This window comes from Monodon monoceros, unplaced genomic scaffold, assembly GCF_005190385.1.
Source record: "Monodon monoceros isolate NGI ecotype Baffin Bay Population unplaced genomic scaffold, NGI_Narwhal_1 Super_Scaffold_16, whole genome shotgun sequence".
Classification (NCBI taxonomy): Eukaryota; Metazoa; Chordata; class Mammalia; order Artiodactyla; family Monodontidae; genus Monodon; species Monodon monoceros.
In genome coordinates this window covers 78094454-78118997 of record NW_021703772.1, presented here as the reverse complement: position 1 = coordinate 78118997, position 24544 = coordinate 78094454, and the positions used below count along the sequence as shown (strand labels likewise).

General features: G+C 39.6%; 1 protein-coding gene across 2 annotated transcripts in view; it reads right to left on the bottom strand.

Annotated features, from left to right (window-relative positions):
- The window catches only part of STAM2 (signal transducing adaptor molecule 2), a 48566-nt gene extending 43169 nt beyond the window's left edge, over positions 1–5397 (bottom strand). The window contains exon 1 of one of the 2 annotated variants that reach the window (XM_029225870.1): positions 5162–5397. In XM_029225870.1, the coding sequence (XP_029081703.1) occupies positions 5162–5201 (40 nt within the window). In that variant the 5' untranslated portion in view covers positions 5202–5397. The remainder of the gene's footprint in view (positions 1–5161) is intronic. The other variant, XM_029225871.1, reaches the window with a different exon arrangement.
- Between the last annotated feature and the right edge of the window lie 19147 nt (positions 5398–24544).

The following is a 24544-nucleotide window of genomic DNA, read 5'->3' as shown; positions in this document are numbered from 1 at the left end:
CAAGGAAAGGGATTTACTATATGAAGGAGAAAGTGCTCCAAACTAGTGGGGGAAGGATAGATAATTCAATAAATGGTGATTAGGCAACTGATAATTGTCTACTGTGAATTGACTATCCAATCAAATCTCTCCTTAGACCTTACATAAAGACCAAGTCCAGGTGGACTAAAGACCTAACTGTGAAAATCAAAACTTCAATAAAACTTTCAGAAGAAAACATAACAAGATCCTTATAGACTCAAGGAGGAGAGAAAGCTTTTCTTGAACAAGAAAATAAAATCAAGGGAGAAAGACAATATTACTAAACCGAAACTTCAATCTTCTTAATAATAAAAGGCAGCACAAAAAGAAAAAAAGAAGCAACAGACAAGGATATATATTTGCAATTCACATAAACAACAAAAGATTAGTAGAGAACGCATGTGAAACTTTAAAAATCAATAAGAAAAAATAATCCAACAGAATAATAAGTACATGAAAGTAAGGAGCAGGCAATTTATACAAAAAGAAAACTGACCAAGAGACATATGAAAAGATGCTCAACTGCAATGAAGCTGAAATAAATGGAAAACAATGCCCTATTTCACACCCATCAAATTGGCATAAATTTTAAAGTCTGACAATACCCAGCGTCAGTGAGACTGTGGAACAACAGGGACTTCACTTCCACTGCTGGTGGGAGTAAAATCTCCCACAAACACTTAGAAGAACAATTCTGTATTATTTAACATTTTGCAACTTTGCACTATATGCATTTTTAAAAAAGAATTCCTCTTCAAGATACAATCCCTTGAGAATCTCTCACTCTTGTGAAGAAGAAAACGTGGATAATAACTTTCACTGCAGTGTTGTCTGTGATAGCAAAAAACTGCAAAAAACTTCATGTTCATTAATAGGAGAATGAGTTAAAAAAATGTGGAATATCACATAGCTCTTAAAATTAATGAACTAAAGCTACAAACATCAACATGAATAACTCTCACAAAAAATGCTAAATGACAAGCTGCAAATGACTACAGAGAATATTAGTTTTTATGAAGTTTAAAAACATGCAAAACAATACATATAGTATATTTGTATGTATAGTATATATTATAAAATAGACTTTTTTATCTTTTTAGAGTGTTTAACTCTGAGAAGAGAGGAAAAAGAATAGTATCAGGTAGCTAATAAATAAAAGTAATAATTTCCACTGTATTTTGAATGTTTTCTTTAAAAAAAAAAGAATGAAGTGTGGCAAAATGTTAGGACTTGACAGAGGTGACTGACAGGAATAGGAGTTTATGTTATATTCTGTACTTTATGCTAAAAATTTTTCATTGTTTAAAAAATTACAAAATATATTAATTAAAATTTGTAACTATTTTAATTAGGACTAGGTATTAGAAATTTTTGGTACCATGTAAGCAAAAGAAAGTATAGGAAAAAAACTGGCTGTTACAGCTGTCATTCTCACCTAAAACCAAAGTTATTTTAATTTTTTTGCAACAACCTCATGTGTTCAAGAATTGCCTTAATGACTATGTAAATGTAATATATTTAAGTGTATAAAGTAAATTTGTATTACCAGAGTGCCATCAATATCTTTTTTTTTTTTTGCAGTACGCGGGCCTCTCACTGTTGTGGCCTCCCCCGTTGCGGAGCACAGGCTCTGGATGCGCAGGCTCAGCGGCCATGGCTCACGGGCCCAGCCGTTCCGTGGCATGTGGGATCTTCCTGGACTGGGGCACAAACCCGTGTCCCCTGCATCGGCAGGCGGACTCTCAATCACTGCGCCACCAGGGAAGCCCAATATCTATTTTTATATTAGGGTTTCTTGTAAAATTTCATTGGAGAAAACGATTCCATTATCAAAAACTCCAAGCTGCTCACTGTCAAGTTATTTGACTAAACACAAGCCAAAGACATAGCAATACATGCATTCAAATTTTACTTGGAAAAGTCTCCTTTTAAGATAAAGTTCATACTTCAATCCACTGTGTGAAAAGAGTTTTTGTAGAAGTAGAATTTGAGCTCAGCTCTGTGGGACACAAGTAAGTTTATCTGTAAGAAAGGAGATACCAAGTATTGCTGAAAAAAGCAAAAATCTATCAGTGAATAGTAGTAAATGGCACAGAGACAGAAACTGGCAAGAAAGATTGCCTGGCTTGAGTAAGGAGAAAAAAGACACGCAAATAAGAACTGGGGTTATGGAGCAGAACAGACAGCCATGACTCAGGAATCAATGTAGTGAGACTGGAAAAATCGGTACAGGATATAAGGAAATGACATCTGTCTGCCCTTTATACACTACCACTAAATCTTCCTATTGTGGCTCTGTCCCTCATGTTTTACTTTCTCCTTGGGATCTCCTAAAAAGGCTGCCCCAAACCGGCTCTCTACCTTAGGAAACCTACACTCCCCTTCAAGATAAGAATCAGGGCCGGGGTGAGGGGGGATGTGTGTGGATATTTTCTCTTTTTTTCTCAGCACAGATTCAAAGGAATTTTATTCAACAAAACAAACAATAAACCCATATTAGAAGAAATCCAATAAATATTTACACTTGATCTTAGCCGATCAAAAGGCCGAGAAGCGATCCAATAAATATTTAAAGAGTTCTAATGCTACCATACCTAGCATACCTTTCAGGATTTGTAGGTTCTGACTCCAAGAAAAAAAACAGGAACTTGCCAGAGTTCCTTACCTCTTAGCCTTTGACCGGCTACCATTTGACAAGTCATATACCATCATCAACTTATGAGTGCCTTCCTAGACATCTTGAGTCACTACAGCCTTTTCTCAGAGTCTCAGGGTCTGAGAAAAGGATTTCTTCCCCACATGAATGATGTCAGAAACGCTGTTCACCCTCTGATGAGACTGCATCGACCAAAGGAATGTAGTTTCAACTTTACAGTTAATTATAAAAATGACCAAACCATACATATAGTAAGAGATGGTCACTTCCTGCAGGTGTAAGTGCTATCAGGAAAGCAGGGGAAGAGAGAGGATAGTGTCAACACTTTTACAAATAAAGTGTCTGCCTGAAGGTCCTTGTCTTCTCTTCAGGGAAGATGATTGTTTTAAATAGAGGGAGAATGTAAAGCATCTCCTGTATTTCTAGTATCGTAATATGGTGTAAAAAATACAATTATCTTTTTATGTGTGTACGAGTCCTCCATTAGATTGAGAGTTCCTTGAGGGAACCCAGTTTATTTATTAAATTTGTGCTCCCAAAGTCTGATACACACTGTCTGACACACACTTTGTAATCACTCAAAGCCTGTTTGTTGAATGAAAGGTAAACAAAGCTATGACAAAAAAGAAACAATGGTAATAAAAATCTGACTGAATCAAAGAAAGATGAAAAGGACAATGACACTGCAAAGGACCATTCCTGTGGGCATCTCAAGTTAAACAATGACTTGATCGTCATATTAACTACTGTATTTCAAATTAACAGGGGCTTTAAGTTTTGAAAAGTGCAATATATAATTCTTCTTCTATGATAGATGTATAAAGCCAATTTGAAATCCTTAGTATTTCATGCCACTTTTTCTGTTAATTCCAACCACTTGCCTAAAAGAGGTTACAATCAAACTTTCTATTTTATCTTAAACTGCCTTTTGGAAACTGACTTCAGTCAGTCATACTTGAGTTAACTCATACTTGAGTTAACAAGTACTTGAAGCTTTGGCTGATGGCACTGCCCATGAAATAATCTATACACAGTATTTTTTTTTTTTTATGTCTGAACAGCAGTGCTTCTTTTACTACAGTGGAACTAAACTGTGATCCACTAAACCATGTAGGAACCTCAGGAGACACTGAGGGGGAGGTTTAGAAAAGCAACTTGGCTTACTTTCACCAGAGAAGTTGTCAATCAGAAAACAATGGGCTTCCAGGAAAGATCTCCCTTGAAGAGTTCCACAGTTGTTAAGTTTGAAAATCATTTGTCTTATTCTATTTTGCCTTTTTTTTCCACTATGACAAAATTAAAGTCTTCACAACAATAAAAAGTGAAGGTCTCACTGCAGCAAAGGAAGACATCATTAGGTGTTCCAAAAGCAGACGCTGTGAACCTCAACATTATGCTTCCTAGATTTATAGCAGTCAGCAATGTTAAACTACCAAGAAAAAAGTTGAATGAAATTATGGAAATACATATTTGAAGACTATCTAAGGGTCAAAATCTATAAAGTTTTTTAGCTCTCTGCGAAAGGAAGGTACTTATACATCATATTTGACTTCTGAACACATTTTTGGAATCACATAATATACCAAAATAGGGCACTTTCTAAACTTTCCCCATAATTAGAAAATTGTAACTATGAAACAGGTGCAATATTCTGTATAACTGGCAATTTGCAGCCATGCGTTTTTTTCATTCCACTAAATCCTAAAACTCTACCTAGAATTAACTACTGCTACAAAAATATTTATTTTAGCCAGCTTGGTTTACTGTTTTTCTAAAGCCACAAGTTAAGTTCTCATACCCAATCCATCTTTTTCTCACTCCATAGTCACTGACGACCCCCCAAGAAGTAAAACAGGTGTTCTGGACTGTTTTGAAATCCTGGGGTTTTCCTTTTCATACCCTAAGGCAGAACACCTTATAGAACTTGCACTATCCATGGATAGTGTAACACTTCCAACTATCATAAATAAATCCTGAAGCCGTGCGATCAGGGGTTGGACGCATCTATATATAAGCGAGATAAAATAGGTTCTTCCTATTTAACCGGGGCAAGTTGAAGTCTCTGTAAGTGCTGAGCTGCCCTGGACAACAGGGTCTGCTGCATCACTTTTAACCGCGGGGCGGGGGAGTGGGGAGGGGGGGGACACAAGACTCAACCAGCTCTAGAGGGAGCTGGAAGTTCTGTGTCATCAACTCCGCAATTGCTCAATTAGTTCGGTCTCCAGAGAACCCCAGGCTCCTCCCTATTCCTGTGCCCGGCAAGGGGAACGGTCCTCTTTCGGGGTCCCCAACCTCAGGTGGGCTGGGGACACTCCCCTGGCAGCTAGGGACGCGCCGAGGTTGCCCCCAGAAAAATCCCGGCTGCCAGGCAGCGGCGACGCCGCACCCTCCTCCCGCTTTGCTAGGCTTTCCAGTCCCCGGAGTCGCCACCGCCCACTTTCTAGCACAACAAACAACGGCTTGGCGCCCCGACCCAGCACTTACCCACATCTTGCTCGAAGTGGTTGGCGGTGAACAGAGGCATCTCGCCGGCGCCCGAGCCCGAGTTGCTGCGGTCAGGATGAGTCTCTGCAGCTGCTCCGGGCTGGGGTACCCACAGCCCCGGCTTCCTAGACGGCTCGGCTCCAGTCGCGTCCGGCACTTCCGCCACCGCACCTGCCCCACTCCTGCCTGACGGACCAGCTCCAGGTCCGCGCTCCGCCCTTGCGCTCCGCCCCGACCTCTCCTTCCGGTATGAGGTCCCACCAGCCGCGGGCATCTTCTCAGCGGCCCTGTAGCCGCCGCCCTCCGGGAGGAGGCGGCAACCCGGATCCGAAGCCCCCGTAGGGGTCAGGCGGCCGCCGAGGCCACCTTTCCATCGCTAGGACCCCGGCAAGCCATGGAGGGGGGCCCTTCAAGGCCGGAAGTTGTCGAGCCTATAACTTGGCGACGCCACAGGACCGGAAGCTGCAATGCCGGCGGCAGTTCTGCAGGGGGCGAGGTGTTCTGGGATTCCCTGCGTAGGGCTGCTGGTTCCGACGGCCAAGTTCCCTCCAGTTTAGTTTCTTCCTAAGATATGGGCTAGTCCCACGCGGCTGAGGGCCCGCGGCTACGTTCGCGTCACAGTCCCGTTGCCCTGGAAACGGATGGAGCCTCACTGGTTTCGAGAGTCGGCGAAGGATTTGGCTCCGCTCCTGGCGGTTCTGGGGTTACACTCTCCTCGGCGCCTAAACCCCGCCAGAATAATCACCGTGGAAATCGGGACTCCTCACTTTTCGCTTTCCATCGTGCTCTTACACTGAAAACACTGCTCTACTGTCCCTGCCTTCAAGTTGCTGACAGTTTTATGGGGACAGTGTATAGCATATACGTGACAGTACATGACGGTTCTGATATGCAATCGCGGTCACAAACTCAAATTCCCATCGGAGACAGCCAGGTATTGAAATGAGTGTGTAAGTGCAAGCACCCTTCCCACCCACACGCTCCCAAACCCTCTTAACCCTGTTTTATTTTTCTATGGCATTTATCACTTCCTAATATAGAATTATGTTTTCTGTCTCTCCTCTTTAGACTATAAACTCCATGATTATTTTTGTTCACTGCTGTACCCCCAGCATCTAAAACAGTGTCCAGCAAGTAATAGGTGCTCAGTAAATACTTTTCAAATCCAACCAAACAGTGCATGGCACCTACCAGTAAACTTAAGCTATTTGTTGAAGTGTGGGCTCTACTAGAGTTTCAAGTTTTTCAATGATTTTTTTTTTTTTTTTTTTTGCGGTACGCGTGCCTCTCACCGCTGTGGCTCTCCCGTCGCGGAGCACAGGCTCCGGACGCGCAGGCTCAGCGGCTATGGCTCACGGGCCCACACGCTCCGCGGCATGTGGGATCTTCCCGGACCGGGGCACGAACCTGTGTCCCCTGCATCGGCAGGCGGACTCTCAACCACTGCGCCACCAGGGAAGCCCTCAATGATTTTTTTTAATGTTAAGAATTACTTCAACATTTTTAATAATGGGCTAAACAAGACCATTTTACAACCTCTGTGTAAAGACTTGATACAAAAGAGAGAGAACCATTATACATGGAATAGTTCAGAAAGGTTGCTGCATTTTATATCATAAAGATAGGTTCACAAATAAGGAGGAAACATCAGCAGGTGAAAGGAGCTGATTTTCAAAAACCATTGAACCTAGGATGTTCAGGATATGTTTGGAGACTTTCTAGGTGAATTTGTCTAGGATTAAGGCTTAGTGTTGGAATGGAAAACAAGGGTAGATAGAGATAGGAGGAAACATTGGGAAGAGCCTTAAGGAGCAAGCTAAGAATTTTTAATTTTATCACATAAGGCACTAGATAATCATTTAAAGATTTTGAGCAGCAGAGGAGTATACAAAAAAGAGTTTCCAGATAGTAATCTGACAGCAGTGTGCATGACATATATTAAGAAGCAGACCAGGCAGTGGAACAGTTTAGGAGTTACGTAGTATTTGAAGAAGAGATATTGTAGAGGAGATTGTACTGAGATAAGAGCAAAGGTCTGAGGATTTGTCTTTGGAAACTATTCACATTTTAAAGAGATTCCTTTAGCTCCTCCACATCTTTAATAGCAAGCATGTTCAAGAATCTATGGGTTGGGCTTCCCTGGTGGCGCAGTGGTTGAGAGTCCGCCTGCCGATGCAAGGGACACGGGTTCGTGCCCCGGTCCGGGAGGATCCCACATGCCGCGGAGCAGCTGGGCCCGTGAGCCATGGCCGCTGGGCCTGCGCATCTGGAGCCTGTGCTCCGCAACGGGGGAGGCCACAGCAGTGAGAGGCCCACGTACTGCAAAAAAAAAAAAAAAGAATCTATGGGTATTTACTCATCTGTGCATATACTCAGTCTCTTGGTGAATCCAGTTAACAAAATTTTTAATAGTCACTAAGAGCCAGGCCCTGTGTTAGAAACAAGAAGATACAAAGACTGTTCATTGTTACTTCACCTAATGAAGTTATTGAAGAAGTAAAAGATATGTCAATGGCAGCCCACAAGTTCTGGTGTGCAAAATTTCTGTTGTACAACCTCTTATGAGCCCCAGTCTCCCTGATAACAAAATAATCTCATCAATTTCAGTTAAATTCTGTCTCTTTAGGTGCTTTTGTTGTTGTTATTATTATTTTGGGTTTATACTCAACAAATCTACATCCTTACCTCACACCACTTGCTCTGAACATACACCAAGATCCATCCTCAGGTATGTTCTTCCAACTCTGCCAGTCCGTATTTGGTGAATAACCCTTTTTATTCCAAAACAGGGACAGTGCTTCCCCAGTCAAGACATGATGAAACTTGACTCTAGTTATTGGTCTAGAAAAACTGAAGGGGGTTGTGGGAAATCTTTTTTTCTTTTTCTCCCTCGCAAAAGATTAATGAACATGACCTCCTCCCAATACTTAAGTGAATAAGGATTGAGGTCAGCAGGGAAAACAGTGGTTTGGTTATTTCTGGATCAAAAGGGAAATCTTGAAAGGGAAAGTAGCATTTTGGAAGGCATCTTCCTCAGATGAGGCTTCTCCATGGTCTTCGGGCAAAGGGAGGTCACTATTCTCTAGCAGGGGCAAGCACACCACTTCTGTCAGTCCAGAGGATTGAGGTGAATCTATCAGCTCAAAGTTCTCAAGAGTATCCACCCAGATATCCCCATCATCCTAGGTCTCAGGGTCTCCTTCTTTCCCCTGCAGAGTCCTGACTTTACATTATGCTATGGGTTATGAATTCAACCTTCTTTTAAATTCTGCTACTCTCACAATCAGGTCCTGAGTCTGATTTTTGATTTTAATTGTAATCCGTCCCTCTGGCCCCCCCTCTGGCCATAGCAAATAAAGCTAGCTAGCTTTCTCTCTCTCTCTCTCTCCTTCTCTCATTTTTCTCTTTGTATTTCAGTTTGGATAATTTCTCTATGTGTCTTTAGGATGAGTGGTATGTTATTTTTCATTAATTTCCAAAGCATTCAGTTTGAGTGTTTTTTAAATAAACTTTTTATTTTGGAATAATTTTAGATTTACAAGGAAGTTACAAAGATAGTACAGAGAGGTCTCATTTACCCCTCAGCCCTTTTTCCCACTGTTAACATCTTACATTTCCATGGTATGTTTGTCAAAACTAAGAAACTAACATTAGTTCATTGCTATTAACTAAACCACAGATTTATTTGGATTTTACCAATGTTTACGTTAATGGCCTCCTTTTTTTTTCCAGGATCCAATCCAGGTGTGCCAGGTGTCCCCAAGGTCACCCCCAGTTTCAATGATTCATTGGGACTCATAGGACTCAGCATATAGTCATCCTCATGACTATATTTTATTACAACTAAAGGATACAAAACAAAATCAGCAAAGGGAAAAGGCACATAGGGTAAAGTCTGGAGGTGCGAGCTTCTAAGAGTTCTCTCTCAAGGAAGGCACACAGGACATGCTTAAATCCTCCAACAATGAGTCGTACAACAATGTCATCTACCAGGTAAGCTCATTGCAAATTCAATGCCCAGGGTTTTTACCGGAGTCTAGTCACACAGGCACCCTCTACCTAACATGCACCCATGTATCCAGACTCTCAGAAGGAAAGCAGGTGGTCAGCATAAACCACATTGTTTGTACAGTTTAGACACCATGAGCCATTCTTATCAGGGAAATTGTGGGAACTCTCCCAAAATCTAAGTTCCCAGATGCCAGTCAAGGGCCAACTTTGCAAGCAGGACTTTCCTTCTTTTTTTTTAATTTATTTTTTATTGAAGTATAGTTGAATTACAATGTCATGTTAATTACTGCTATACAGCAAAGTGACTCAGTTATACATATATATACATTCTTTTTCATATTCTTTTCCACTATGGTTTATCACATGATATTGAATATAGTTCCCTGTGCTATACAGTAGGACCTAGCTGTTTATTCATTCTATATATACCAGTTTGCGTCTTCTAATCCCAAAGTCCCAATCCAACCTTCTCCCACCGCCCCCCAACATGGCAACCACCAGTCTATTCTCTATGTCCCTGATTCTGTTTCTGTTTCATTGATAGGTTCATTTGTGTTGTATTTTAGATTCCACATGTAAGTGATATCATATGGTATTTGTCTTTCTATTTCTGACTTACTTCACTTAGTATGATCATTTCTGATTGCTTTTTTAAATTTAACTATAATTGATTTACAATACTGTGTTAGTTTCAGGTGTACAGCTTCAGGTTCTTTTCCATTATAGATTATGACAAAATATTGAATATGGCTACCTGTGCTATACAGTAAATCCTTGTTGATTTACTTTATATATAGTGGTGTGGCAAGCAGGCCTTTCTAAGGATAGTGGTCTCAAGCCTGCTATGTTAGCCCTTTTCTGCATACCAGAGTATCACAATTCATTTGGTTGTCATGTCTCCCTAGTCTCCTCTGGTTTGTGACAGTTTCTCAGTCTTTCCTTGTTTTTCATGACCTTTACAGTCTTGAGGAGTGCTGACCAGATATGCTGTAGATTGTCTCTGAATCTAAGTTTGTCTGATGTCTTTCTCATGCTTAGATGGGTGTTGTAGGATTTTGGAAAGTATATCACAGAGGTAGAGTGTCCTTATCACATTATTGTAAGGAGTACATGATATCTGGTGATGGTAACTTTTAGCACTTAGTAAATGTAGCATTTGCCAAGTTCCTCCACTTAAAAGTTAATATTTTTCCCTTTCCCTACTCTGTTCTTAGGAAGCAGGTCACTGAGTCTAGCCCACCCTCAAGGGGAAGGGAGGGCATTAAGCTTTACCTTCTGTAGAGGGGAATATCTAAGTATATTATTGGAATTTTTCTATAAGGAAAATTTGTCTCTTTTATCCTATTTACCCATTTATTAAATTGTTTATAGCAGTACGAACTCATGTATATTTATCTTATACTTTGAGTTGTAACCCAATAATAGTTTTTTTTTTGCTCTTTTCTTGTTTGCGTTTGCTCAAAGTGTTCCATCTTTGGTCAATGGGAGTTCTTTCAGTTGACTTCTATGTCCCTTTGATGTGTTACTATTTTTTTTAGCATTTCTTTACTTTCCTGGTACTATAAGATGCTCTAGGCTCATCTTGTGTATTCTCTGCTGCATTCTTAGAATCAACCGTTTCTCGAAGGCAACCTGGTTCTGACGTTCTCTTTAAAGGCTGCCATAGAAGATTCCTAGCCTTCATGAGGCCTTAAGTAGAGAACTGGCTAACCTGAGCTTGTTATTTCCTTCCTGAAGCACATTAACAGTAATTAACAACAGCTATCCAATTCCACAGTTTTTATAACTGTCTTCGCCTCTCTCAAATGCTAGAGCTATTATAGAAGCCAGTGCATGCCCTTCTACCTGTACCCAACTCCAATTTACCATGATCTTAGTAATTGTGATGCTACGGAAGTAGTTCTCAACATTTGGCATCAGAACCACCTGGAGGACTTGCTAAAAACACAGATTGCTGGACCCCACTGCAGAGTTTCTGATTTAGTAAATCTTGTGTGGAGCACAACTTAAACCCTACCCAGGTAAACATAAAACTTCACACAAAAGGCCTATTCTCCTCAGTTCCTTTTACCCAGTATATCATGTCTGGCTTTTAACCAAAACTCACAAAGCATACTAAAAACCAAAACAAAACAGTTTGAAGAGCAAGCATCAGAACTAGATTCAGACATGGCAGGGATGTTAGACATTTCTTCAACCTGGCTTAATTTCTGCCAGGTTGGTTAGGCTCTGGTGAAACCCTACTTAGTTAGGCTCTGGTAAAACCCTAGTTTAGGCTAGAATCTAGGGTTTTACCAGATTCTAAAATAATAATTTCTCTTGAGGTCAGTCCTCCTTAAAAAGAATAGAATGCTCTGGGCTTATTTCAGAATGGCTACTTTCCTCCTCCCCCTGCCAGAAGCACAAGGGGATTTTCTCTGATCTTCCTTGTGGGAACTTGATAGGGCTCCTAGAGGTAAAACTTACAATAATGGGGGGGCCTCCCTGTTACTGGGTCCTCATGAAGTGTTTAACTCTCAGACTTATCCACAGTGAGCCTCCAGCAGTTCATCAATCACAGTTCAGGTTTCCCTACCCCAGTACTTGTTCCAGCAGAGGCTTCTGCTCTAATAAGTTGTGATTCTCTATATCTTCCTGTCTGTCTCTCCAACTTTGGGGGCAGCAGTTTGCCCTGTGACCTCAGATCTCTGAGGGAGCTAAAAAGAGTTGTTGATTTTCAGGTCAGCTTTTTTTTCTTATTGTGTGGACCAGAGTGACAACTCCTAAGCTTCTTGGATTCTAGACCAGAAACCAGAAGTTGGCTCTCTTTTTTTCTCTTTTCTATCATAGGCATTACAGTGTTTTGGACCTACATACTAGAAACCTTAGAATAAGCTCTAACTCTGCTTCTATTTTTCCAGTTTTTAAAAACCTAATTGTTTCACTTCTTTCTTCAAACTTTCTTTTTGCTGTCCACCCACCCCCTCCCTTTGGCATCGCCTCTATTGTATCCCACGCTCTCTTTTCCTCCACGGCTTCTAATTCTTCCTTTTGAGAAAGGGCACCCAATAGAAGGGGCTGGGATCTACTTCATGCTCTGTTAACTGAATCATGAGCCCATAAGACTACGTCTCTCCCAGAGAGGGAGACTTTTTCTTTTAAAGACATCATATGGGCTAGCCTATCCCTGCCCACAAAACAACTTAATTATCCTGAAACACCACCTTTATGGTTTTGTTCCCTCAAGAACCTACTGGATTTGCCTGCCACAGAAAGTTCAATCTGGGCTGTCACTGTCTGTGGTAAATAACTCATTTTTCCCTACCCAATAACCTTATTTTCCATGGCTTAAAGCATCAGTTTTTGAAGTCAGGTGAATTTTCACAGCCTTGCCACTGACTATGTGACTTTGGGAAAATACTTAAGTTCTAGGAACCTCAGTTTTCTTATTTGTAAGTATAACTTCATAAGTTTGCTATGAAGATTCAATGGGATCATGAGAGCTTTTCATATAGTATGTGCTCGGTAGCATTTACAGCATTTACAAAAGGAAGTTTTGCAATGATAGATGTGTTTTCTATTTGCACTGTTCAATATAGTAGCCACTAGGCATCTGTGGCTATTGCTCACTTGAAATGTGTCTGAATTTTAAATTTTATTTCATTTAATTAATTTAAACTTAAATAGCCACATGTAGCTAGTGGCTAGCATTTAAGACGGAGCTAGCACTAGTAAACATTGTGAAAATCAGTTGAAGGAAATAGAAGTGTCTTTTGTCTGTATTACTTGTGTCTCACGACACTTCTCTTTCCAGAAATGCGTGCTTTCTTCATTCACCTATCTTCATCTTTTACCTCTTTTCATTTTTCACATCTGTAAATTTAAGACCCAATTCAACACCCATCTTCTCAAGAAGCATTCCTCAGTTGGTCACAATTCACGTCTTTCACTTCTCTGAAACTTTTGTTGAACAGATGGTCAACACTGCACTACTTAGCACTTAATATTCTTCTGACCTATCTTGTGCAATAGTTGTAACTCCCCAAGAGCAAAATATAAGGATCTGTGTGGTTTTTGATTCTGTGCCCCTCTAAGACAAATAGCCCATTACTTAAAATATGTAAACACTGCATTATGGACTGAATGTTTGTGTCTCCCCCAAATTCATATGTTGAAATCTAGTCACCAATGTGATGATATTTTGAGGTGGGACCACTGGCAGGTAATTAAGTCATGAGAGTGTGGCCCTCACTAATGAGATTAGTGCCCTTATAAGAAGAGGCCAGAGAGTCTAGCACACTCTCTTTCTGCCATGTGAATGTACAATAAGTCAGTAGTCTGCAACCCAGAAGAAGATCCTCCCCAGAACCTGACCATGCTGGCACCCAGATCTCAGACTTCCAGCCTCCTGAACTGTGAGAAATAAGTTTCTGTTGTTTATAAGCTACCCACTCTCTGATACTTTGTTTTAGCAGCATGAACTAAGACACACTGAGTAACCCTGTTTGATTTTTTACTTGTCCTTTACCTCTCTGATTCATTCTTCTCACCTTCCAATTCCTGCTACCAATTTGGCTGAAAGAAGTGCCCAAATATCCAATAAAATACTTACTTATCTTTTTCTATTCTACCTTTGTGTTACTTTATTCTCCCCACTCCTGCAAAATGAATAAAAGCATATTTTCAGGTACGTTACATTTTTCCCATTTAATTTAGTTAAACATTGGGTGCCTACTATTTACAAAATATTAGTGGTAGGGACAAGAATTGATGATGGAGACTTCCCTGATGGCACAGTGGTTAAGAATCTGCCTGCTGGGGCTTCCTTGGTGGTGCAGTGGTTAAGAACCCACCTGCTTGGGCTTCCCTGGTGGCGCAGTGGTTGAGAGTCTGCCTGCCGATGCAGGGGACACAGGTTCATGCCCCGGTCCAGGAAGATCCCACACGCCGCACAGTGGCTGGGCCCATGAGCCATGGCCACTGAGCCTGCACGTCTGGAGCCTGTGCTCTGCAACGGGAAAGGCCACAACAGTGAGAGGCCCGCGTACGGAAAAGAAAAAAGAATCTGCCTGCCAATGCAGGGGTCACGAGTTCGAGCGCTCGTCCAGGAAGATCCCACGTGCTGCGGAGCAACTAAGCCCATGCACCACAACTACTGAGCCTGTGCTCTAGAGCCCGCAAAGCCACCGCAATGAGAAGCCCACGCTCCGCAACAAAGAGTAGCCCCCGCTGCCACACCTAGCAGCAACAAAGCCTGCATGCAGCAACAAAGACCCAATGCAGCCAAAAATAAATTTAAAAAAAAATGACATGGGTTCGACCCTGGTCCAGGAAGATCCCACATGCCACGGAGCAACTAAGCCCATGCACCACTACCAAGCCTGTGCTCTAGAGCCCACGAGCCACAACTTCTGAAGCCCACATGCCTACAGCCCGTGCTCTGCAACAAGAGAAGCCACCACAATGAGAAGCCCGTGCACAGCAAGAAAGATCCAATGCAGCCAAAAAACAAACAAACAAATAAATTAAAAAAAAAAGAGTTGATGATGGGGGCATGAAAATGATATAACTGCTCTCGAATGAGTTATATTTAGAAGGGGAGAGTGATTTATGAAAACGATTGATTAATGGAAGAGAATACACAGGAAAAAGGGAATTACCAGCTGTTGGTGGAATATAGACCAATGGTATTTTGGTATGTAGCTATTTAAAATATTTTAGTTGCCTAGTTGAGGGTAGTTAGCCTAACAAATTTTGGTGTCTGGGATGCTTCCAATTGTAATTAAGAAATTTTATCTTGAACTAAACTCTCACAAATTGGATAGGTTGAATCCTTAGCAAAATAAAGAGAAACTATGTATGGACAGTATAGAAAAAAATCATTTTGAAAATCAGCTTATGAAAAAGATAACATGGTCCACTATACTGTATATAAATAAATAAATAAACATAAATAAATTTTAAAAATAAAAATTTGTCACTAGAAAAAAATTTATTAAGCTTAAAAAAAGAAAAAGATAACCTGGAAAAGTCAGGGATAAACAAATGATAATAACATTAAAATCATGTTAAAAGGGTTGGAGAAGAAAAACAGAGGTACAAATTCAGGAAATTCTGTGTGTGCACGTGTGTATGTTTTTTTAAGAAAAATACTAAGGAGGTTTATCTTAAAAGCCCATGGCAAACATTTAGAGAAGAGCTAACACCTATCCTTCTCGAACTCTTCCAAAATATAGCAGAGGGAGAAACACTCCCAAACTCATTCTATGAGGCCACCATCAACCTGACACCAAAACCAGATAAAGATGACACAAAAAAGGAAAACTACAGGCCAATATCACTGATGAACATAGATGCAAAAATCCTCAACAAAATACTAGCAGACAGAATCCAGCAGCACATTAAAAGGATCATACACCATGATCAAGTGGGGTTTATCCCAGGAATGCAAGGATTCAATATATGCAAATCAATCAATGTGATACACCATATTAACAAATTGAAGAAGAAAAACCATATGATCATCTCAATAGATACAGAAAAAGCTTTTGACAAAATTCAACACCCATTTATATTAAAAACTCTCCAGAAAGTAGGCATAGAGGGAACATGCCTCAACATAATAAAGGCCATATATGACAAATCCACAGCCAACATCGTTCTCAATGGTCAACAACTGAAAACATTTCCACTAAGGTCAGGAACAAGACAGGGTTGCCTACTCTCACCACTATTGTTCAACATAGTTTTGGAAGCTTTAGCCAGAGCAATCAGAGAAGAAAAAGAAGTAAAAGGAATCCAAATCAGAAAAGAAGTAAAACTGTCACTGTTTGCAGACGACATGATACTATACATAGAGAACCCTAAAGATGCTACCAGAAAACTACTAGAGCTCATCAATGAATTTGGTACAGTAGCAGGATGCAAAATTAATGCACAGAAATCTCTTGCATTCCTATACACTAATGATGAAAAATCTGAAAGGGAAAATAAGGAAACACTCCCATTTACCATTGCAACAAAAAGAATAAAATACCTAGGAATAAACCTACCAAAGGAGACAAAAGACCTGTATGCAGAAAACTATAAAACACTAATGAAAGAAATTAAAGATGATACAAACAGATGGAGAGATATACCATGTTCTTGGATTGGAAGCATCAACCTTGTGAAAATGACTATACTACCCAAAGCAATCTACAGATTCAGTGCAATCCCTATCAAACTACCAATGGCATTTTTCACAGAACTAGAAGAAAAAAATTCACAATTAGTATGGAAACACAAAAGACCCCGAATAGCCAAAGCAATCTTGAGAAAGAAAAATGGAGCTGGAGGAATCAGGCTCCCTGACTTCAGACTATACTACAAAGCTACAGTAATCAAGACAGTATGGTACTGGCACAAAAACAGAAATGTAGATCAATGGAACAGGATAGCAAGCCCAGAGATAAACTCACGCACATATGGTCATCTTACCTCTGATAAAGGAGGCAAGAATATACAATGGAGAAAAGACAGCCTTTTCAATAAGTGGTGCTGGGAAAACTGGACAGCTACATGTAAAAGAATGAAATTAGAATACTCCCTAACACCATACACAAAAATAAACTCAAAATGGATTAAAGACCTAAATGTAAGGCCATTCACTATAAAACTCTTAGAGGAAAACATAAGCAGAACACTCTGTGACATAAATCACAGCAAGATCCTTTTTGACCCACCTCCTGGAGAAATGGAAATAAAAACAAAAATAAACAAATGGGACCTAATGAAACTTCAAAGTTTTTGCACAGCAAAGGAAACCATAAGCAAAATGAAAAGGCAACCCTCAGAATGGGAGAAAATATTTGCAAATGAAGCAAGTGACAAAGGATTAATCTCCAAAATATACAAGCAGCTCATGCATCTCAATATCAAAAGAACAAAAAACCGAATCCAAAAATGGGCACTAGACCTAAATAGACATTTCTCCAAAGAAGATAAACAGGTTGCCAACAAACACATGAAAGGATGCCCAACATCACTAATCATTAGAGAAATGCAAATCAAAACTACAATGAGGTATCACCTCACACCAGTCAGAATGGCCATCATCAAAAAATCTACAAATAATAAATGCTGGAGAGGGTGTGGAGAAAAGGGAACCCTCTTGCACTGTTGATGGGAATGTAAATTGATACAGCCACTATGGAGAACAGTATGGAGGTTCCTTAAAAAATTAAAAATAGAACTACCATATGACCCAGCAATCCCACTACTGGGCATATACCCTGAGAAAACCGTAATTCAAAACGAGTCATGTACCACAATGTTCATTGCAGCACTATTTACAATAGCCAGGACATGGAAGCAACCTAAGTGTCCATCAACAGATGAATGGATAAAGAAGATGTGGCACATATATACAATGGAATATTACTCAGCCATAAAAAGAAACAAAACTGAGTTATTTGTAGTGAGGTGGATGGACCTAGAGTCTGTCATACAGAATGAAGTCAAAAAGAGAAAAAATAATACTGTATGCTAACACATATATATGGAATCTTAAAAAAAAAAAAATGTTCTGAGGAACCTAGGGGCAGGACAGGAATAAAGACGCAGATGTAGAGAATGGACTTGAGGACACGGAGAGGGAGAAGGGTAAGTTGGGACGAAGTGAGAGAGTGACATTGACATGTATACACTACCAAATGTAAAATAGATAGCTAGTGGGAAGCAACTGCATAGCACAGGGAGATCAGCTCAGTGCTTTGTGACCACCTAGTGGGGTGGGATAGGGAGGGTGGGAGGGAGATGCAACAGGGAGGGGATATATGTATACGTATAGTTGATTCACTTTGTTATACAGCAGAAACTAAGACAACAATGTAAAGCAATTATACTCCAATAAAATGTTAAAAAATAAGTAAATAAAATTTAAAAGCAAAAAAAAAAAGGCCCATGGCCATAAAGGCCTAGCTCACAGGACTCTCAGCAGGATTGGTTGATTCTATTCAGTAATATTGCTTATTGAAAATACAGTTGAAGAGTGGTATAATGTAATTACACCAAAAATTAGCTTTTTACTTCATAACTAACTTAAAACTGGAGAATTAAAAAAAAAAAAAACAAAAAAAAAACTGGAGAATTATTTATTTCTCCTTTTATCATCTTTATTCATGCCCTGCACAGTAGGTGGCGGCATTGTTTAACTTCCTATCAACAGAATGGCCTTAACTACAAAATACAGAAGCAAATATTGAAACAAATTGCAGGAACCCAATTTGGCCAATTTAAAACATTGCCCTTTCTATCTACCATAAAAAGTTATATGCTGCCTGCCGATGCAGGGATGCAGGGTTCGTGCCCCGGTCCGGGAAGATCCCACATTCCGGGGAGCGGCTGGGCCTGTGAGCCATGGCTGCTGAGCCTGCGCGTCCGGAGCGAAAGGTCACAACAGTGAGAGGCCCGCGTAACGCAAAAAAAAAAAAAAAAAAAAAAAGTTATATGAATAATACCTCATTATAGTATACCAAATTTGTATATTTCCTACATTGAGTTTAATAAAAAGTATTGCTGACAAATTCATTTTGCCAATGAATGTCAATAAACCAGGATGTGCTGTTTTAAATATCAATATTTACTTATTCTTCATCACGAGACTGTAACAAATTAATTCCTTTTTAGTTTTAATGTAAAGATAGTATTTATTTTGTACTTAATTTCATTTGTGCTAGTCATTCAGCAATGTTTATTATGCCTACAATGACCAGCACTCCATGAAGCTCTGCAGAGGTAGTCAGAAGAGCAGTTATCTGGGTTGGGCACTAAAGACAGGTAAAATCTCAACGTGCATTTGAGGTTTAAAACGTCACTTTCAGGCAATATACAGCCATAATTTATGCATGCTATGGAGTAGTTGGGTTTTTTTTTTTAATTTTTATTGGAGTATAATTGATTTACAAGGTTGTGTTAGTTTCAGGTGTACAGCAAAGTGAATCAGTTATACATATACATATATCCACTCTTTTTTTAAAAAGATTCTTTTCCCATATAAGCCATTTACAGAGCATTGAGTAGAGTTCCCTGTGCTATACAGTAGATTCTTATTAGTTATCTATTTTATATATAGTAGTGTGTATATGTCAATCCCATTCTCCCAATTTATCCCTCCCCCCCTTACCCACTGGTAACCATAAGTTTGCTTTCTACATCTATGACTCTACTTCTGTTTTGTAAATAAGTTCATCTGTACCCTTTTTTTAGATTTCACATCTAAGTGCTATCATATGATATTTGCCTTTCTCTGTCTGACATACTTCACTCAGTATGTGGAGTAGCCGTTTTTAGTTATTCTAAAATTTACCTCTTTTAGCTTTAAAGGGTGCAGCCTAATTTTAGTATTCAGAATTTATTCTGAATTTATTATTTTTATGTCCTCCTAAGATCCTATATTTTTAAATCTTTCTTTTTCTAAAATAAGAGATTTTTTAAAAAAAACTGTCTTTGTCTCTTGTCCCATTTGGGTTCCCTTTTTGATCCTTTCCATAATCACTGTAGTGTTACTTAAAGTGAAACATTCCAAGTAGAGATATACCAGGTAGGATTATATTTTCATTTTTGGTTTCCAATAATTTCTTGAGGATCTTGAGCATGAACAAACAGCTTTAGGAAGCCAACTTCAAAATTCTAAGATCTCTTTCTTGGTCATAATTAATACATGCCTTTTAACCTAGCATGCAGCAGCTTAGATTGCTTTTTCCCAAATGTCTTATTTTATTCTTACTTTAGTCAAAGTTATCTAGTCTTTCTAGTCAAGGGAAATTTTCAATTCAAGGACATTTCAGAGATTTATGTAAAGAACAAGAAATCACGTTTGTTGCAGGGAGTCACCATATTGTCCACAAGTATATTCACATTTTTAATAAGATATTTTATAGATCTCAGATTAAGCATAGAGACAGATGTCCTAAAAAAACCTTCTTTTGTTTGCACCAAAAAAAAGTTGTATGTAATATAAAATAATAGCTCTTTAATGTGTTAAGAGCTACAACTTAGTATTCATTGTATCACCTGCACCTGGCTCAGCGGATGTGCAAACAACTGTTGGCTGAACAAATGCACCTGAACAGTCTCAGTGTCCTGAATCTCTCAATTCCACCCACAGGCAGGGCCTCAGACGTCCTACTGGAATCCCCGTGGCTATCGTTAAGCCTCTTGAGGAATCTTTCTTGGCGTCTCCCTCCTGCTTTCTCTTATGAACCCGCTTGTTGTACTCAGTGTCTCTGATTCCAACGTGTGCCTCATTCCCAGCATCCTCCTCTCTGCTGTGTCCCTTCTAACTGTCCCTTCAGTTAACAACAAGTAAATTCAACACTCATATCAGTTCAACTCTCTCCCAGGCTTGCTCCAGCTTTGCTGTCAGTTCTGTGTTTCAGATCTTCCTGGACATCAAATTCTGTTACCCTCACACATTAAACCAGCCCTGGCTCATCAAGCCCCCCAACTTAATCTGGGAGGGAAATTTAGGCAAATGTATAAACGCAGGTGTGAACTAACACATTTTAAACAATGTAGATTATTTCAGTAGCTGAAGTCATTGGACTAGAAATAAAAAGGAATTCTATAAAGATGATGGGCCCAATTTAAGAAAAAATAAGGGAAGAAGTTGTAATTATTATAGGGTCAATATAACAAAGGAGGGCACATCCAAGCTTACTGTAGGTCTCCCTCCTAGAGATACCAGTGCAATCCTATGGGAGAAGATCAGGGGCAAGAATTGAAAGGAGTTTTCTGAGGAGGGAGGGGGACATTTTACTATTTCTATTTATCACTCTACTAGGCTAAATTGCTTTATTCAACAAATTGAATAATAAATTTAAACATTATTGGATGCTAAAGTAGAAGTGCCATAAAGAGCAAGTGACATTGTTGAGCTTACATGACAAGCAAATGTAGTGGTGGATGACCCTCCGCTGTGTAAGTTATTTAAGATTTTTAAATGGAGAAGACATTCAGAAATAATGCAGAAAACATCTACTTACTTTTTTATAAAACCATACTCTAATAGCTGTGGAAATATGTTTTATGGTTCTAGTTATGTGGCACTTCACGAATATAATGACTCTCGAAAATATCCAGAAAGGAATCACCAGAGTGATAAACTATATGAGGTCTACTATCTGAAAACCAGCCAAATGAGTAAGGCTATAATTTAAGAAAAATAGACGTTAAGAAGGAATATGGTCAGAGTTCATAAACTGTAGTTCATATGTACATGGCATCATTTTTCAAAAATGCTGTCATGCAATACTTCATTTGCTTATAAAAATTTAGTAAAAATTAAGCATTATAATATTCATTTAAAAAGTAAACAGCAGGGGGACTTCCGTAGTGGCTTAGTGGTTAAGGATCCGCCTGCCAATGCAGGGGACACGGGTTCGAGCCCTGGTCCAGGAAGATCCCATGTGCCGCGGAGCAACTAAGCCCGTGCACCACAACTACTGAGCCTGTGCTCTAGAGCCCGTGAGCCACAAATACTGAGCCCATGTGCCACAACTACTGAAGCCCATGCACCTAGAGCCCATGCTCAACAAGAAGAGAAGCCACTGTAAAGAGAAGCCTGCGCACTGCCAGGAAGAGTAGCCCCCGCTCACTACCACTAGAGAAAGCCCGCGTGCAGCAACAAAGACCCAACATAGCCATAAATAAATAAATAAATAAATACTTAAAATTAAAAAAAATAAACAGCATGTAAAACCATGAAGGAGTTGATAAAGTGACAATATACCTCTTAACTAAATATTAATGTATTGTAAGTGGGTAAGATTTCTTTGTAGTTTATAAGAGGTACATTTAATGAGCATAATTTGACAAAATACCGTAATACAGTGGACAATAAACTTGAGACACTTTAAAAAAAAATTTAGGCTGGTAAAGTCCTCAAAGTTAAGTGGTTCCAAAGAAGATTAAGATCAATTTGTAGATTATATATCCATAATGAGTTGTTAGGAGAAAATAGAGGACAATGTTCTTCCAAAAACATCCCCATGGTCTAAGATTCAAATCTTAGGTGCTGAAAACTAATATCACACAAAAATCAAGTAAATTGCTCTATTCTTCTTAATACACTGTATGGGAGTCTTAACCTACTACCAAATTACTATTTTAGGACTAACCTTTAGTCGTACGATTAACATCTTCCATATTCCAGTTAATATGAAATAACCTTTGCTTCCCAAATTCATTAGCACATTAGCAGAATCTAGGCATATCACTTATTAAAGAAATGTCAAAAGGAAACCCTAAGTGTAACAAATGAATGACTTTACCACTTTAACACTCAACACATGTTCCCTATTCTTGCCCCCATTAGAAAATAAAATGTTCATGATCTTTGTGTTCATAAAAGGATCTAGAGGTTTAAACAAAGACAAATGAAAAATACATCTTTTTCTTTAGGTAGTCTCTAAATACCTTTAATTTTTTTTTTTTTGGCTTATTGACTATACCTATAAGATAGGCTTATAGTCTGTCTGTAAGTATAAATCAGGTTGTGATATTGAGTTAGAGCTAAAGAAAGGAAAATATAGTTCCTAGATACTCCACCATAGTGCTTGTGCTGCGAACACAAGCACTCCTTTGATATTCAAACCAATCAATCCCTAGTCCGTACCCACTTCAGCCTCCTTTCATCACGGGTTCGTGCCCCGGTCCGGGAGGATCCCACATGCCGCGGAGCGACTGGGCCCGTGAGCCATGGCCGCTGAGCCTGCACGTCCGGAGCCTGTGCTCGGCAACGGGAGAGGCCACAACAGTGAGAGGCCCGCGTATCGCAAAAACAAATAAACAAACCTTTTGTCCATGCTTTCCCCGCGCTTGTCTTGCCTCCTGACTGACCGTGGTGCTTCCTGTGGCCCTCCATGGCGTGGCGTGCCCCCTCCTCTTGGGAATTGTAAGTAACAAACTATCTTTTCAATGGCAGTTGTCTCCTGATCTGTTGGACCCACTCTACCAGAATAAAAACCAAAATCCTGGGTATGTTTTAAAAACAAGAGATGCAGAATGAAAAGGGCTTATGTAGAACTTGGTCTCAGAGTGCAGTTTGAGGAACTCTGGGTTGCCTGAGACCTTTCAGGGAGTCTGAGAGATCAAAATCATGAACAAGTAAAAGATCTTCTCAAAGTGCAAAAGCCCAATGGATTCTAATGTAACCAAGTATGAAAAGACTGTGGATATGGTTTCAGATTCCTCACTGTAGCTAATCTTTGAGAAACTACCACTGGTTGAATATTAGTATTGTATCATAGAGGAATATCTACAATTATCTGTAAAGCTTTTAAAATACTTCTCCCTTTTCCAACTACGTGTCTGCATGAAGCCAGATTTTCTTCATATACTTGAACCAAAGCAACATATTGAATGTAGAAACAGATATCAGAATGCAGCTGTCCTCTATTAAGCCAGATACTAAAGAGATTTGCAACAATGAAAAAGTGATATTCTTTTCAAAAAATTTGTTTAATTTGGAAAATACATTTATTTTCATAAAACTGTTATTAATAACATGTAATGTGCTTATTATTGTTATTTTTAATGAATCAGTAAGTAAATCTTTTCAATGTTCCTCAGTTTTAATTTCAAATATGGTAAATATCAATAGATAACGTACTGTTAAGAAGGAAAGGGGGTTATGAGATCAAATTTTGAGAACCACTGGTGTAAAAGAAAAGAGACAGATGAAACTGGAGAGACAGTGAAGAGCCAAGCTGTGAAGCAACTTGAATTGCAGGCTAAAGTGGGTATTTTTATCATGGAGGTAATGGAGTTTTGAGCAGAGGGATAATATGATGAAAGGAACTTTTTACAAAGAGAACTCATATATATGCTTATGTGTGTAAGACAGTTTGAAAAAGGTGTGTATCTGTTTAGTGTGTTTTGGCAGAGCGGGAGGCAGTGTCTGAGGCAGAGAAACCAGGCAGGAAGCTGATGGAAAATCCTAGGCACAAGGTAGCCAAGGTCTTAATGAGGAGTATCATGAGGGAATGCAAATAATAACTAGCGTTGCTAAAATGTATTGAGTGCTTACTATATGCCAGGCACTGTGGAAAATACTTGGTGTAGGTTATCTCATTCTCTCCTCACAGTCTTCTAATGGTTAACTTTATAAATTACATTTTAAAGATGAGAATACTGAGGCACAAAGAGGCTGCTGTAAGATGGCAAATAAGAGATGAAGCTGAGGTTTGAACACAGGCAGTCTGACTGCAGAGTTGAATAGCAGAGTCAGCGCAGCATAGAGGAAGAAGCCTTTCAGGCATTGGGCAAGGGTGGCAGATGCTTTGGTTCCTCCCTGATCTCTTTACTGGGCAGCATACGCGTCCCCAGCTAACGTGAATATTGGCTGCTCCT